Source organism: Xiphophorus couchianus, chromosome 8 (genome assembly GCF_001444195.1).
Source record: "Xiphophorus couchianus chromosome 8, X_couchianus-1.0, whole genome shotgun sequence".
NCBI lineage: Eukaryota > Metazoa > Chordata > Actinopteri > Cyprinodontiformes > Poeciliidae > Xiphophorus > Xiphophorus couchianus.
This window is the reverse complement of record NC_040235.1, coordinates 985,927-1,003,940: the sequence shown is the minus strand read 5'-3', so window position 1 is coordinate 1,003,940 and position 18,014 is coordinate 985,927. Positions and strand designations below refer to the sequence as shown.

Here is an 18,014-nt window from a genome sequence, read left to right as displayed (position 1 = left end):
CTCAGATGATGCAGAAAAAAACTCTGGTATAAAAACGAATTTACCAAACATTTTTAATCTGACGATCAGTTCGAAACATTAAGCTGCAAATGTTAAAATGATCAACTTTACTCCAGACAGGATTTACTGACATTCTGGCTGTTTTGCTAGTAGTAGCATCCTGCCCGATGTTAGCGCTAGCTGCTAGCTCCTTCAGGACAGAGCTGCACTATGTTTTTTTGGCTGCTACATTCTTCACGTTAGCATTAGCTAACTCTGATGCCTTGTTAACAAGATTCATGTCGTGGTTTCATTTTCTGGCTTCAATAAAACGCTGCTGTTCATGATGTTTAAACAAAGTTTCTGCGACACTAGCTGTAAATGTCCGCTCCATGTTTCTATATGCTGATTGTAGGTGGTTACCCATAGTGGCCACTAGGGGGTGCTGTAGTTTAGTTCATAATGAGATGTGCCTTCATTTAAACCGAAAAATAAGAGCAAGTGTTGCTAGTCTCCTGTCAGTCAGCACTTTGGGCTGAAATCAATTGTATTGTTGTTTATTACAATAAATAAAGTCTAAAAAAAACAAAAAAAAAACAACAACAAAAAACTTTGGGCTGAAATACCCCACGGACAAGAGGAAGAGGAGGATATTCTTCATCTTTGACTCTGAACTGCAGCCATATTCGTCAGAACAAGCTAACGGCTAACGGCTAACGGCAGCGCAACACTCCATAAAGTTCGCAGCCCTCGGACATGTTTAGAGCTGCATTAGCTCATGGAGTTAGCATTTCTATGTATTCATGTTTTGTGTCAAACAAAATCACTTAAGCAGATGTATTTTATTTTTCACGGTGTCTAAGATACACATCAGCGAACTTGGTTTCAAACGAAGTAAATGTGAATCTATTGTTTTATCTGTTTTAGCTCCGTGTTTTATTGGTCCTGAGGGTTTTTATACCAGCTAATCTCTGCTAGCATAGGCGGCCGAACGCGGTTTGTTACGGCTTCCTGTCCACACGAATGAAAGCGGGTGAAAGTGTTAAAATTAAACAATTTATTTCCCTTTATGAGACTTTAGAGGGAACGTCTGATGAAGGGACTTTCCCTTTAAAGGGAACGTGAAGAATCTTTTCTGATCCGGCATCGTGTCCAGGTTCATACTACAATTATCTGAGTCATCACATTCTTCGCATTCTTCCATCGCACTCCCTTGTTTAAAGTAATCTACAATTAACTCCAAATTACACCTCAGTCACTTTAACCAACAAACGCGTCAAAGAACGCCCTGCTTCCAGTCACATGCGCCACTGAGCCTCCCGGTGCCGCGACTAAAACAATCAATCAAAACCTTAAAACAATTTTAAGGCCCGAAGTGGGACAGTCTGCTGGTTAATCTAAAAAGAACAGCGAGGATTCCTCAGGGAGAAACACTTCCTGTTTTCTTAAAGGAGACACGCAGCTTTTCTCCTGCTGCGGCTCCGATGATGAACTAAACTTCCTGTTTGAGTCACCATGGAAACAGAAAGCAGCTGATGACACGTTCACACACCGGCAGGAAAATGTTCCTCACCTTTAAAACTATTCACTCCTTCTGCTGTTTTACCTTTTATTGCTTTTACTATTCGGTCAGGATTTACATAACTTGGCTTTGTTGACATAAAAACATTTAATATGAAGAAAAAACTGATTCCTACTAAATGTAAATTAAATCCAAATATTTACGTCACAAACTACCGGTAATCATAATAAACAAAGTTTTATCTAAAGAACTCACTACTATCACCAATCAATCAATCAGGTTAGTTAAGGTTAATATTTATATAATCACTTATTTTGGGTTACGTATTTTTGTCATTATTTTTGTAAAACCCAGTTTTCATTTTGACACTAAATGTTTTTCTGTCAACAAGCCAAACTTCATTGATCCTGATTAATTTGTAAAAGTGATAATAAACTTAAATAAATTTAAATCAACATTGAAAGAAATAAGCAAGGTCAAGATTTATTGTAATTTATTGAAAATAATTTCCCTTTGTGGTACATTGTTATTCCTAATTCTGTTTTTTAAAATAAATTTGATCTTTGTCACTTTTATTGCCTGATATTTTTGCTGCTGTTACTCTGAAGGACAATAAAATATGTTTTTATATTTTTTCACCTTCTAATCATTTCTGCAGCAACCTCAGCTTTTTGTGAGCAGCCATGTTTGATTCAGAGGAAGGGTCTAGTCAAATCCCTGAAGAGACTTTGGCCTCAGGAAACAAAACTTTTGCCATCAGGGTCAAAACTGTTTCTAATTAAAGTTGTTGGACAAACAAGAACAACTATAAATATAAAGTTGCTGAATATTTTTATTTGTTCAATATTAAACTAGAAATGCTAATTCTCTTTTAAAAACAAAAAATAAGTCATTGGTTGGAGACAAAGCTATTAAAAATCTATTAAAATAAGACAGGTTCACAGTTTTCTGGGTTTTTTCGGGTTTATTTTTCTTGCAGCTACAATAAATTGGGGGTAAAAGTTGATTTTTGTGCTTTTATTTACAATAAAATTAAGATAAATTTAGGAGAAAAGATTTAATTCATCTGTTAAAATGTGAAGATGAAAGAAGCTTCAGAACTAGTTTAAGATTTAATTTATTCTGTTATGATAAACATAAAAATCACTGTGCGGGCCACAAATGGCCCCCAGACCGCAGCTTGGACATCCTGCTGCGATGCGTTCAATGACCACTCCAACAACGCAGCGTCTGTGACACACATGCTGTTTATTGAACATCAATCCAGGAGAAATGAGATGCCAAAAAAATCACATTTAACCAAAGAGTTAAAACACTGAAGCAACAAAACGACACTTTATTTACACACACACACACACACACACACTGCGCATGGTCCAGTCAAAGCCCGCGCTCTGATCATGCTGAAAACACGTCAACAGTTCCCCTCAGAGTTCAGTTTCTTAAATCAGAGAATCTCAAAGATTAAATCAGAAACCGTTAGATCATGCGACGCCCCGCCCCCACCGTTGTCATGGCAACAGTCACCGCCACAAAGCGACAGAAACCGTGGCTGTTTCTGTGGATCTGCTGTCAGTTGCTGTGATTTCTGGGTTTGGTTCAGTTTTAGGAGCAGATTTATTTCACGTCTCGTTTGTTTCTCCTATAAAACTTTTAAAAACTTTAAATCTGAAATAAACACAAAGACATTTCTAAGCTTTAAAACCGTAACCATCCACTTTCTAAACTAGTGATCAGTTCTGATGGTTCTGGTCGGATCCATCTGGGTCCGGTTTCAGTTATCTTTCTGCATGTTACTCTACCAAAACCTTTCCTTCCACTAAATTTTCCACTAATATGCTGGAATGTGGCGTCGGCTTCTTTCATTTTGATGTTTCGTGTTTTAAAGAGCAGAGTGAGATTGGATGATAAATTATTGTGATAAACGAGGATATTGTCATTTTGAGATTATTTAATAATTATATTTTGATAATAATTAATAATTATGCAATTTCATAAGTAAACTTTAATTTTATAAAGAAAACTTCCACCTGAAGATATTTTAAATATTCAAAATAAATAAAACTATAAATAAAATGAATTATTATGTTTCTGTAAACAGAATTTTCCTTAAAGTTTTAATAATCAGAATGGAAATTATTGAGCTCATTTTCATTTATTCACTGGTTTATTAATTTTTATTTATCTGGTCAGACGCTTTTTCACCTGAGATAAAATACAGTTTATATTACAATAAAAACATTTTAATGTCTGATATTAGACTCTTATTTCATAAACATCCAAACTATCAGAATGAACATCTGAATCTGTTCTGGTGTCGTTTAATCCAGTAAAACCAGTAAAACCAGTTTAGTCTGAACTTTTCCTCAGGATGTCTGTCGGTTTGATTTAAACCAGATTTCTGGTTTCTCTCTGCCCGGTTCTGTTCGGATCCGGTTGGGTCACGTCTGGAGTTCTCTCAGGATTTCACTTTGCGGCCGTTCAGGAGGACGCAGCGCTCAACACAAGTCAGCCGCTGCGACCTTTGACCTGCTTTATTGATGACTCAACGCGGAGAGGACTCACAATGACAGGATTTCATCACCGCACCGATTTCTGTGAAACAATAAACTGAAGAGGTGTTGATGAATGACTCAGACTTTGTTTATGTGACATCACTGTCTGGACGCTGAGCCGGGAACATTTAAAGGGCCGGTGTCGCGTCAAATCCACTGTTTTATTTTTATATCATGTTATAATGTTGTAACCTGCAGCGTCGCTTTGATTCATTTATGTTTCAGAAATCCTTTCATCTCCATGGCAACCATTCAGCTGTTTAAAACACCTGGATGGGCCTAGCCCCGCCTCCGAGGCGCAGCTCCTCCCCCTTCAGACTTGCCAGAAGCTGGAGCTGCATCAGGTTCTCAGAGCAGCACTGGTACAAACATTAAAGGGTTAATAGAGCAGCCATGTTGGGATGACTTCCTGGAGGCGGAGCCTCAGAAAGAGCAGGAGCTTCTTAAAGACACAGACCCAGTTTCAAGATGCTGAATTATAAAGTTGAATGTTTTCAGTCATATTTGACATGCAGCATGTTTATAACAACTGAGTCATGTAAAGTAGTTTGAACTTCATGACCCAACGGTTTACCATCAACCTCTAACGTTTATTTTCTCTCATTAATTAATCGGCTGGATTTTATTAAACCTGCAGAAGGATCAGGATCGGGGTGAGCCTGGGCTGGTCACCTGACCGCTGGTCACCTGACCGCTGGTCACTGACCGCTGGTCACTGACCGCTGGTCACCTGACCGCTGGTCACCTGACCATTCATCTCTAAGACGCCCGTTTAGCTTCTCGCCACTTTCCCATCCCAAACGATGACATATTCTCCCAGCTCTGGTTTGTGAAAAGACTAAAGTGATCTGGGGGGTTGGGGTTAGGGTTAGGGTTGAGGTTGGGGTTGAGGTTGGGGTTGGGGTTGACCCACCCAACAGAGACCTAGTGATGCTGCTCACTGCTAAAGGAGACGTTCAGGGAATCAGATGACCTACATTTACCTGTGGAGTTGAAGGCGTCTGACTGAAGCAGATCTGGATCCTGCTGGTCCTGTTTCACCAGGACCAGCAGAAAACAGGATTAAAGTCAACCAACTATTTATTACCAGAAGGAGGTGATGACCCACCGATGGTGTTTCTAGTGTGGATAACGGAGACCTTTAGGAAAATCACTGGGTGGGCAAAGTTTCTCTCTCACATCAGTGGAGTTTGGGGCCAATGAGGCAACTGGTAGAAACATGTTGGTCCCCATCGAACAGGAGAGATCTGGATGTTCGCGTGTTAACCAGGAGGAAACTGAACTCAAGCCGTGTTTCCATGGAGACGCAGCAACAGCTGGAAGGTTGCTATGTTTAGCGTGAAGCTAGCGCGTCCAGACGACGGCTGAAGGACGACCTCTGCTGACCCCTGCTGGCCAGTCGCTGCATCATCCTGATGCTCCGCAGACAGAACTTTAGTCTGTCCAGACAAAGCCGGTGTTTCCTGACAGCGACTCCGTCCCAGAGCTTTGGGACCAACGTGAGCGAACAGACAGTCGTGTTGGGGAGCGAGTCTGACGAAAGTGACGCTGAGTCTGCATTCACAGCCGAAACTAAATCACCATTTACTTCCTGCTTATGGTTCTGTTTTCTAGGTTTTAGGCCGAAACTGCTTGTTTTCCCTGAACAAAAGTCTCAAGTTTCTTCATCTGCAGAATATTTCCACTGACCACAAAATCACTTCAGTTTAACATCCCAGCACTGAACCCCGCTGGCCATCTCCACCATGAAAACATGGAAGCTGTGATTCACCGTATCATAAAATGTACATCTGTCATTTTGGTGCAACATTTGTACAAAATGCTTAATAATTTTAAATTAAGCTTACAGAGAAAAGCTGAATGTTTGTGAATCTTTGGGTGTTAAAGGGTTAAACTGAACGGACCCCAGAAACCGCAGCAACTAATAAAAATGTTCCACCGACGAAAATAAAACGTGTTTATGGTAAAACGAGATCGGAGCCGATTCCTGGCTCTCATGTTTCAGCTGCTCTGCCTCGTATTTCAGATTCAAATAAAAAACTGCTGAACATTTGAGTTTTTTACAGTTGTTGCATTTTGTTATTACTATGAATACAGCTGCTTTATATTTCTGATATGTTGTTCTAAACCTTAGCATCACACCAACGATCAAACAATCTAAATCATAACGATAATAAATGCATCCTGCTGCAGTTTCCACATAAACAGTAAAACTGCAGCGTCATGAATCGTAGGAAAACAAATCTGACGACGCCGCTCTAAAACAATCTGATCCTGAGTCAGATCCATGACATCACTTCCTGCCAGTTCACAGCAAACAGCTGCTGAGGGACAGAAATCTACTAAATAGATCTTTATTCATTTTAAAAGTGTTTCATTTCCCAGATTCTGTGTTTTGTACTTGTGTTTAAATCATTTACTGGGAGGATTTTCATGAATTATAAAAGTAAAATGTAAATAAATGTTCAAATCAGAAATAAACTTTCATTAAACTGCGCATTAAATTCACTAGTATGAGTGAAATCGTATTAAATATTAAATTTAGTTCTGAACTCTGAACCAGCAACTAATAAAATCCGACAGATAACAGGTCCTAGTCAAATCACAGCGTTTCCTCTGAAGTCTTTTTTTAGCTCTGATTTGTGACTAAACAGCCATGATTTTGATTTCCTTTTTTTAAAATAACATTTTCCTGATAACTGAACTGAATCTAAATACATAAGAATAATTTAATGTTCTTAAAGAAATTAAATCAGTGGAGAGATTTTCATTAGTTTTGTTAAAGTGTAATAATGTCTTTTCATCACAAAATCTGAATAATGAATGAAGAAGAGCATAAAGTAATCTGGCTTTAAATAAGACTAATTATTAATTCATTCTTAAGGATCAAAACTGAAGTTTTATGACTGTAGAAACTGGTAGAAAATATTTGAGTTTGAAAATAATCAAAGCTGAAAAGGAAAGTAGAAATATTTTTATCCTGAATTAGTTTTGTTTGGAGAGAAGCAGCTGCGGCGCCGTTAGCCTCCTAGCTAAGCGGCTAACCAGATCGTTCCTCTGAGCTGCCATAATGAAAATAATTCATCACCAATTCAATGAACGGCAACAGTTTGTTACCAACAAGCCACTAAGTTTATTTATGTAAAGTATGTTTTTTATGTTTGTTTTTCAATTGAAACAGAAGAAAACACTCTTTAACCCGCAAGCTAAGCTAGCTTCTACTGCTAAAGCTGCTAGCAACTAGCTTGGTCTCTGTTGACATGTTGTGCAAACAAACACCAACACAAATATGCTACAATAATGAAATAATTCAGTAAAAAAAAAAATGGTACAAAACAGAACTATAAATAAGTGCAATGCTAGCGTCTTTAGCATTAGCTCCCTGACTTAGCTTGTGATTCTTCATGTTTCTGTCTTCTGAACCAATCAGCAGCTGCTAAGTAGCTCAAACCTTCACCAAATTAGACTTAATCAACTACAATCCAGAAACCATTAAGTCTTGCTAATTTTGTGTTACGATGCTAACTGCTAATAGAAGCTAATAGCGATTAATCTCTCAGCAGGTGATCATCCAGACACTGATGAAGCGCGTAAACAAGATGATTTTGAGTGTATCAGGTGAGATATTGACCCATTGAGCTTCAGCTAATCAGAAAGTTAAATAAATGTTTTCCAACTTGCAGACTGTCTAGACTCAAGGCAGCCATTTTGAATTTTGAGGCTACAACTGGTAAAAAAAAACAAACTTTCCGAACTTCTTGGTATTTTCAGGTGATTTTTTAAAACTCGGGTGTCAGAAATGTTTACTGAAACTTTACAGTATGAAGGAAATGAAGCTTCTTATGGAGGAAAAACCCAAAGTTGGAATTAAAACTGGGAAATTTAAAGTTCTGTAAACAGCCGTATGTTCAGAATCCAAGATGGCTGCTGCACATCAATGTAGCTGAAATCCAGTTTGCAAGCAGCTCTGATGGTTTGAGCTAAACATTCCCGTCAGTGTCAGAATGAATAAAATGGAGGGAAATGTTTTCATCCTGCTTTGCTAGTAGCCGTTAGCACCAAAACAATTAGCTTACTGGTTGTAACTGGTGAGTTTTCCCACATAGGGGCTCAAACTTCAGAGATAAAACCAAAACGCATCATAATGCCACGAGCGTTTACGTATAAAATGACTGAGAAATGGGCCCCATACGGTACTGACCACTGGTTGCATAACGGGTTGGTTTTAATGGCCTCTGTGGGTCTGATGCAGGAGACCGATGGGTAAACTGGGACCCATAATGGCTCTTTAAAAAATGTTAATGACCCAACTGGGTCCCAAACATTAAGCCATTTTGAGCCCAGATCCACTTCGAAACCCATCGGACCTGAGAAGAAACCATATGGGGCCCAAATACACGTTGGTGTGATTTAATGAACCAGATCAGATTCCAGGAAACTTTCCTGGTTTCATCTGAGAGCATCGCTAAAACGTTTCTGGTTTTTTCTCCAAGGAAAGGTGTCGGATAAAAATCCCTGAACCGAATCTGAACTGAATCTGAACTGAATCTGAACTAAGTCTGAACTGAATCTGAACTAAATCTGAACTAAGTCTGAACTGAATCTGAACTAAATCTGAACTAAATCTGAACTAAATCTGAACTGAATCTGAACTGAATCTGAACTAAGTCTGAACTGAATCTGAACTGAATCTGAACTGAATCTGAACTAAATCTGAACTAAATCTGAACTGAATCTGAAACCGAATCTGAACTAAGTCTGAACTGAATCTGAAACTAAATCTGAACCGAATCTGAACTGAATCTGAACTGAATCTGAACTAAATCTGAAACTGAACTGAATCTGAAACTGAACTGAGTCTACCAGAGGGTTCACATGTTTCATCAGACAGAATGCTAACGGTCCATTAGCTTAGCAGCTCCAGGTAGGTCAACAGGTACTTTGCCTTTCTCGTTGCCCCGCTCATCCAACCAGCCAATCAGGATCCATTCCTGTACCGTGTAGACAGTGATGACCTGGACAGAAACACAGGAAACGGGTCAAAATAAATAATAATTTAAAAAAAAACATCTAAAACTTAAGCAAGTTTCCAGAAGGAGCTAACTGACAGAATGACCAGGCAGAAATCAAACACTGGCCCTTTAAGAGTTTCACTGCTGTTTAAATGTATCAAGCACAGCGTCAAAGAAATCTGAACTTGAAATTGGGCCTCTGTCTCTTTAAGAAGCTTCTGCTCTTTCTGAAACTTCAGCATCACAACACAAGCTTAGAGAAAGAACGATAAAAATCTGTTAAATATTTAACTCATTTAAAACACTGACCAGGAAATGGTTAATAATGTCATTATAATCTAGATTCTGTTGGGATTAATCCAGATTAAAGTTATTGATCCAACTCACTGTTATTATTTGTATCAATTTACTAAAAAAAACAGCAGCAGCGAAACAGAGAGAGAGAGCTGAGCGTTTTTTTATGAAAACTCCCCCTAGTGGCGGGTGGAGGCATTACCAATCGATCCCAGAACAGGAATAAAACGACTAAAAATAAGAACTTAATCTTCTCACTGTATTTACATAGGGTTTTTTATGCGTATATCAAATAGTGTGAATTAATTAAATTACATTATTTAATCTTTAAATAATTTTTTACAGTCAACAGCTGAATATAATATTTTCGTTCCCAGACTAACGTTTCCCATCAGTCAACATGTTCGGGAACCACAGAATAACCTGATCAGTTTGTGGATATCTAGTTATTCTGCGGTTCTGGTCGGTGGTCAGGGTCGGGTCGGGTCGGGTCAGACTGACCTCGTCGGCCAGCAGGGACAGTTCTCTGGCGTCGTGAGCGTCGTAGTCCGTACAGAACCTTGGCCTTCCTGGAGCCCGAGGCGCCGGGAGACAGGCGGCCGGACGGGAAGGCGGTCGGAACCGGGTCGGGGGCCGGAGGGCAGCGGGGGGCCGACGGCTGAGTTCGCACATCTGCAGCAAAACAAGCAAATAATCCCAGAGGTTCAACCGACCCGACCCGATAATCTGAACCCAAAGAACCGGCAGATTCAGAACCATGGAGCCAACAGAGAAACCGTCTGATCTGGTTCTGATGGATCAGCTCCCCGACCCAGAAGAAACTGATTGGACCCAGAGGAACTGACTGGACCCAGAAGAACTGATTGGACCCAGAGGAAACTGACTGAACTCAGGTATCTGGAGCTGTTTGCTGATTTTTCAGTATATTTTCATCTCGTTATTCATTAATTTATTAATTTGAAACTAATATTTTGTTTCAAACTAAATAATAATTTGAACTAAATAATAATTCTGGCCTCTAAAGAGTTAAAAAACAACTAAATGTCATTAATATTTGATATGAATGTTTCCTGCCAAACTAGTTTTAAACTGATGATATTTTAAGTATTAAACTTCAGTAAAGATGTTTTATTGATGACTTTTCTACTCGGAAGTGTCTGAATGTTGGAAATGATCATTAAATTAATATAAATATGTTAGAAATTACCATTAAATTAATTTAAATATGTCAGATGTTCTGAGGTAAGGTCTGACAGAAGGTGGCGCTGCAGCGCCTCACCTGTTCAGCTCCCTCTGCAGGTCCTGCATGTAGTGATGACACTGAGCGAAGTACGTGGCCTGAGCCTCCGCAAAGTCCTGCAGACACCTGAGGTGGTTCAGCTGGAGGAAGAGGAGGAGGAGGAAGAGTTAGGATCACACAGAGGAAACAAAAGCTCTGGAGTGGCCTAGTCAAAGTCCAGACTTTAATCTGAATCAGGTCATTCTTGTTGGAAAACTGTCCAATATGTTTTAAACCAATTCATCAAAGCAGAGCAGGTCAAAGGTCATCCAGAGTGTGGTTAGCGACTCAGCAGCAGGTTGAGGGTGTGAATACTTTTTCACTCAGGTTGGTTGGAGACATTCGGTTCTTAAATCAGGAGAATCCAACTGATTTTCATTCAGGTCACATCCAGACCCTGAATGACCTCAAAGGTCAAAAACGGTCAGAAAGTTTCAGATTTATCAGATTAAAACGTTTTAAACTTTCACAGTTTTTACATCTGATCAGATTCAGACATAAAGAAATGAAAAGCGATAAATAATATCTAAGCATCTGTTAAATTAAAGTTGGATCCATGTGGCTCACTAAGGCGGACCAGATTTGGCCCACGGGCCTCGAGTTTGACACCTGTACCTTTAAAATGTTACAAAAGATGAAAAGAACCTGATCCACAGTCACACACCGTGACTCATCAGGTTCACCTCCGGACCGGACCCGACCGGCGCCTCTGACTCACATGTGTGCTGCTGATTCCCTCCAGCAGCAGCCGGGTCACCTCCGCCTGCCGGTCGAACTCGGTCTGGGCCACACGCAGCTCCAGCTCCGCCTGGGGGGGAGACTCACATCACATCTGACCCAAAACCAACGTAGCATGTGTCGGGAAACTGGTGGTGTTACACACACACACACGAGACACACACACACACACACACACACACACACACAGAGGCACATACACACACAGAGACACACACACACAGAGACACATACAGACACACAACACACCACACACACACACACCACACAGACACACAACACAGAGACACACACACACAGACACACACCCACAGAGACACACAGAGACAAACACACACACAGAGACACACACACACACAGAGACACACAGAGACAAACACCACACACACAGACACACAGAGACAAACACACCACACACAGAGACACACACAGAGACACACAGAGACAACACACACAGAGACACATACACACACAGAGACACACACACACACAGAGACACATACAGACACACACACACACACCCCCACGCAGAGACACACACACACACAGACACACACCCAGAGAACACACACACAGAGACACATACACAGAGACACACACACACAGAGACACATACAGACACACACACACACACAGACACACACACACAGAGACACACAGAGACAAACACACACACAGAGACACACACCACACAGAGACACACACACACACAGACACACACACACAGAGACACAGAGACACACACACACACAGAGACACACACACACACAGAGACACACACAGACAAACACACCACCCTCCCCGTTATCTGCGGCGGCCTCACCTTGTCCACTTCCTCGCTCAGCAGCTGAGACAAACAGAACCAGAGAAACCTCTCAGATTAAATCCGCAGCTCGACTTTCCACCATGAACCACCTGAACCGGCCCGTTGCCATGCCGACACAGGGAACCGGGTCAACTGGTTCAGATGTGGTGGGTTTCCACACAGGCTCACATATTTACATACACCCCAAAGAAGACGGAGTCCTCCATCTTTGATGATCCATCCACTTTGTGGCAGTAGAGCTAGCAAGACATCCCTCAGCATGATGCTGCCACCACTGTGCTTGATGAATGGTACAGTGTTACTGTGGTGGGCAGCGCTAACCAAGAATCACAAACATTAGCTATACTAATGCTAAAACACCAATATAATCATAAACTGTGAAACTGCTAATGCTAAAGAGCTAATCATGAAACTAGCTCAGCTAACGGTAAAGCTCTGTATCACCATGGTGACCATCGAGTCCCTCCAGGATTTCTGGCTGTTTTATTGATTTTTTAAGATCAGAATCTGATTTTCTGATGCTACTTGGAAATAATTTTGCATGTTTATATTTCGACATTTTTCCTCATTAAACTTCTTCCAGATTCTAGAGGAGAAAAAACAGATCAACTTTTTAAAGAACTTAAAAAGCTCGGTTTGTTTTGCGCTGATCACAGACGATGACCTGACTTCAAATAATGCTGAGGTAGGAAATACCGCCACCTGCAGGTGGGAGTTAGAACTGTTTACTGTAGAACTACAGCAATGCATTCTGGGTAAACAGAAGGCTAACTACCTGTTGATTATCATACCATCACAACAAAACAACCAAATTAACACTGGATACTGGAAAAGTTATTTAGGAGAAGCTAAGCTAAATGTTTTCAGAATGCTAAAGTGCTAAGCTAAAAATTAGCTCTGTTAGCGGATTAGCATAAGTTATTAGTTAACTTCAGTTCTGTGTGTTAGAAAAACATTTTAGTAAAAGACGCTGAAGGTTTTTGTGAGGTAAACTGTCTTCATCTCCGTTCGCTGGGGAAATTTACACGTCTGAGGCACCAAGTCGGTATTTTTCCTCTGAATCACTGAGGTTTCTGTTTCTCCTCTGGGTAAAGGATGAATCACAAGGATCCAGAAAGTGAGGATGAATCCATAATGAATGGATGAATGGAGATGTCTGGTCAGCTTCAGGATAATATCTTCAGTCAGATGAACAACATGGCGTCGCTTCAATGGCCGATCGTTTCCCAGGAGCATGGCCGACCTGGGAGGGCAGATCCAGATGTTCAGCAGATCCAGATGTTCAGCTGATCCAGATGTTCAGCAGATCCAGATGTTCAGCTGATCCAGATGTTCAGCAGATCCAGATGTTCAGCTGATCCAGATGTTCAGCAGATCCAGATGTTCAGCTGATCCAGATGTTCAGCTGATCCAGATGTTCAGCTGATCCAGATGTTCAGCTGATCCAGATGTTCAGCTGATCCAGATGCTCAGCTGATCCAGATGTTCAGCTGATCCAGATGTTCAGCTGATCCAGATGTTCAGCTGATCCAGATGTTCAGCAGATCAGAGTAAAACTCAATCAGAAACTGCTGCAGCTGAACTTTCAACTACATTCTGAACAAACTGCTGCAGCGGCTGGAGGTTTACAGCGCCCCCCTGTGTTAAACAGACGCAATTACACTGCAGCATGAAACTAAAATAATCAAGATAAATCTATGAGCCTCTTATTAATGCTCTTCAATTCAATTTAAAAATACTTTATAAATCCCAAAATTAAATGTCATTCAAATATATTTAAGACTCTTTGTGGATGATGATGCTGTAGCAGTCAGTCTCACAGCGTATATGAAGAGGCCTCTGACTGAAGACTGACTGTTCTGTCATGCTAACAGCTAACATGTCCTGGATCCACTGAAGGAAACGAGACAAAAACCTCTGAGAGCAACTTCCTGCTTCACCAAAGGAAACTAAATGTCAGATTTCAGTGTTGAAGGATTTCTCTTTAGTCTTTGGCTAAAGAACAGGAGCCATTTCTGCTGCTAGCGCGAGGCTAACACATTAGCTTTGGCTGTATTTACCCAGAATGCTGTGCGCTGTAGTCCACTTCCTGCTGTTGGAGCGGTCTCCGGTCCACTTGGCGTTCACATTCAAACTGAACCCAGACCGAGGTTTGGAGGACCAGAGGTCAGAGGTCGATTAGCGTTCACACCTCACCAACTGAACCAAACTTTGACTAGGCAGATGGACTGGAGTCCTGTTAGAACCGACTGGACTCTGTCTGGTTTTTAAGCTTCACTGAACGGTTCTGATCTTCAGTGTTTCTCAAAACTTTTCTGTAGATTTAAAAGTTTCTCTGACTCTAAAACCAACAAACTGGACCTGCTGTTCTACCACCACCGGTTCTACGGGACACAGATCTACTCCGTTTATCGGGCCAACCTTCCTCTGCGCCGCCGCCGCCGGGTCGGCCGCCGGGTCGGCCGCCGGGTCGGCCTCCAGGCTCCAGCTTTCCCAGTCGCTCTGAAGCCGCATCACAGAAACAAACTGGAAATCAGAACAACTGCTGGGAGATTTACACCAGATTAACTCCACAAATTAAAACTAGTCCTGGAATAATCCCACATCTGACCCTAATCATCACTTATTCAGCAGATAATCCAGATTATTCTAAAAAATGAATCAATATGCTCTGTTGCTAATGTTAGATCATCTAACCACTTGGTGGATTAAAACAGAAATCGGTACCGGCCGAGATCGGATTCAGCAGGTCGGGTTTGTAAATACCTCTGATCGGCCCGAAACCCGGAATCAGTGCAGCACAATCAACCAAACAACCAACAAAATCATCTAGAACCTTCAGCTCCAACCAGAACCAGGTTGGTGCCGACCCGGAACGGCAGTAAAACCAACCAGAACCAGGTTGGTGCCGACCCGGAACGGCAGTAAAACCAACCAGAACCCTGAGAGATTCTGAACCAGGACTCCTGCAAAGCTGGAAACGACGCATCAGAACCATCCTGAGCATTCCTCAGGATGGTTCAGAACCAGAACCATCCTGAGGAATGCTGGGTTGCTAAACGATGACATCATCGACAGCACTGGGACTCACCCAGTGAAACCAGTAAAGCTTCTCACTGGTGAGCAGAAACTTCCTGCAGGCCGATCCGACCCGTTTCATGATCAAACTGTAAATAATAAAACGTGAAACTGGATTTATTTTCTGATCCTGGAGGATCTGCAGCAGGTGGAACACTGTAAAAACTAAAAACCCAACAATAATTAAGATTTTCACTTCTAACCTGGAAAAATGTTTTTAAGTGAAATCATCTGCCAGTGAAAGTATTGCTTTTTAAAACTCAGTATGGAGAAATTATTGATTTAAAAGCAGCTCCTATATGTTGCTGAAAAGTTTGATCTTATTTGACATTTATTCAGATATTTAGAAACTAGACTGAAATATTTATTAACATCTTGTGTTTTTGCATATAGATTTGACAGATTATTAAAATCTCTGCAGAAACTCCTGTTTATATTTCGCATTCCATAGGTGTCTGGAATGTGACGGACTTCCTGTTTGTGAGCCAATCAGATGGCGGCTCTGAGCCGCCCTCTTACCGCCGACGCGCTGGCCGACAGGACGTAGTTCCTCGGCCGCGTCTCCTGGAAGTCTGGAGTCGCCTGGAGACAAAAGGAGAAACTTTGTTTCATTTCACGTTTCAGTTGAATTAAATAAAAAAGAATCAGAAAGAAGCGGAAGGCAGGAGGGGTAAATCTGGAGGGTAATGTCGCCCTCTAGTGGACAGCGACGGTACAACATGAAAATTAATACAAATATTTGCAAAATACAGAATAAAAAAGTGTAAAAATCCTATAAATTCTTAAATATTTGTAATATTAAAATTAAACAGTAAGAAATGTATTTATAAAATACAAATGTAAAATAAAGACATTTCTGTCAATAATGTATAAAATACACAATAGCACTAAAAAAATTGTTAAATTAAGTTTTTAAAATAGCTTAATTACAAGTTAGAATTGTTTAATGTTATGAAATATCTCATATTTTCTGCGCTACAGCCCATCATAAATAATTGATCTGCTGCTGTGACTCAGCAAACAGACTCTAACATCTGATTGGTTGATCAGCACAACAATAAAAATAATAATTAATTTAAAGTCAGTGACAACCAGAAGAGGTTTGTCTGGTTTGAACTGGTGGCAGAACTTCAAATGAATCAAATTATAAAAAGATTTTAAATAAAAGAATAAAGATGAACAGAATAAAGAGAAAAGTAGCAAAAGAGGCCAAATCTAAACCATACAGTTGATTTTTTACAGTGTTCTGTTGTTTTGTTGCCACCAGGTTCTGATCAAACCTGGAGCTCCAGCAGCAGCACAGCGCCACCATGTGGGGGAGCAGAGTAACTGATGTTTCTATTATTATTTTATTTGAGGTTCTGGCCCGGTAAGGCGGCTCGGTTCTGGTCTCACCGCTGCCTTGGCTTCGGCCTGCTTGGCTTTCTTCAGACGGGCTTTGCAGATGTCCAGGTCCAAACGCCGGTTCTCCAGGAGCCGCCGCTCCTTCTGCAAGCACAGACAGAACTGGTTCTGACCCGGTTCCCTGGTTCTGATCCGGTTCCCTGGTTCTGATCTGATCCGGTTCTCTGGTTCTGATACTAAAGGTATCGGAAGTGAACAAGTGCATCAGGGCTTTTTCAGTTTTTGGGTCGTTTCTGTCTTTGGGTTTAGGAACCGGATCAGAACCCGGAGAAATTCTGATCCAAACGGGTTTAAAGCTGCACTAACGTTTATTAAAAATATCTTGTATTATTTATCATTATTATTATTTTATGATTGATTATTATTTAATATTCTATATTATTTTTAAACATATTGTAGCATATTTATAAGAATAACAATATTCTATATTGTTATTCAATATAATTGGATTTTGACCAATAAGGTAAAGGCTAATTTTTCCTCAGAAGATAATTAAGTACGACTCAAAAAGAGCAGATAGGCTGGAAATTGTAGTTGCGAGTTGGTTTATATTTGCAATGTGAATAATATATATACATATTTACAATATTATTGGGAACATCCAAATGGCCATTAACAACATAAGGGGAAAAGAAATAATAAAAAACACAACAACAAAGGAAACTAAATCAATCAGTTGTTCCCAAAGTTCCACAACTGAGAGGCCACACCTGTTATTGGGATCAATTAAGGCTGAACAAGATAATTATACTGTGTTTGGTTCAAATCCTGGTAGGAAACTGAAGTTTTCCATCACAATAAAAGAGTGAATTCTTTCTCTGGCTCTATCCTCGGTCTTCTAGCTCGCCACCAACCTGGTCTTCTAGCTCGCCACCAACCTGGTCTTCTAACTCGCCACCAACCTGGCCAGTTCCGCCATTTTATCTCCCTTCTGGCTCACACCAGGTGGCTCCTGCAGCTCTGCTCCAGCTAATATACCTAGCAGGTAGCGCTGCAGCGGTACATGTGACCCCAATACTCAATCGCAGTTGGCTAATTAATAGTCTCGTGAATTCTCGTGAGAATCGCCAATCATTCTATTAAAAGCATCGCGAGGTTTGAGATATAAAAAGGTTAAAAGACTGGAAAATCGTAGAAGGAGGAAATAAAGGTTAAAATTTACAGCCAGGTTACAAAATGTTTCCCGTATTTATTGAAAGTGTCTCCATGTTGTGACAAATCATCTGAAATAAATAAAAATATAAACTAATCTCCTCTGCCTCCTCCCAGTGCTAGAAACAACCAATCAGATCCAGGAGGCGGGTCTTAGTGCCGTCAATCAACCCCT

The 18,014-nt window shown here is 40.7% G+C and overlaps 1 protein-coding gene and 3 long non-coding RNA genes across 4 annotated transcripts; 2 read left to right on the top strand and 2 right to left on the bottom strand.

Moving 5' to 3' along the window:
* The first annotated feature begins 594 nt into the window (after window positions 1–594).
* LOC114149706 (uncharacterized) lies at window positions 595–8,217 on the top strand. The gene is made up of 2 exons (XR_003596565.1): window positions 595–737; window positions 7,617–8,217. It is a non-coding gene; the product is annotated as an uncharacterized LOC114149706 (long non-coding RNA).
* On the bottom strand, window positions 3,960–4,891 carry LOC114149707 (uncharacterized). Its single transcript, XR_003596566.1, has 2 exons — window positions 4,802–4,891; window positions 3,960–4,771 (listed from the first exon to the last, which is right to left on the bottom strand). It is a non-coding gene; the product is annotated as an uncharacterized LOC114149707 (long non-coding RNA).
* LOC114149709 (uncharacterized) lies at window positions 4,822–6,111 on the top strand. The gene is made up of 2 exons (XR_003596568.1): window positions 4,822–4,911; window positions 4,948–6,111. It is a non-coding gene; the product is annotated as an uncharacterized LOC114149709 (long non-coding RNA).
* Window positions 8,218–8,951: 734 nt separating the features above from the next.
* On the bottom strand, window positions 8,952–16,984 carry LOC114149890 (uncharacterized). The gene is made up of 7 exons (XM_028025990.1): window positions 16,679–16,984; window positions 15,803–15,865; window positions 12,203–12,226; window positions 11,360–11,449; window positions 10,642–10,742; window positions 9,864–10,034; window positions 8,952–9,071 (listed from the first exon to the last, which is right to left on the bottom strand). The coding sequence occupies exons 1-7, from the start codon at window positions 16,890–16,892 to the stop codon at window positions 8,952–8,954; spliced, it is 783 nt and encodes a 260-aa protein (XP_027881791.1). The 5' UTR covers window positions 16,893–16,984.
* Between the last annotated feature and the right edge of the window lie 1,030 nt (window positions 16,985–18,014).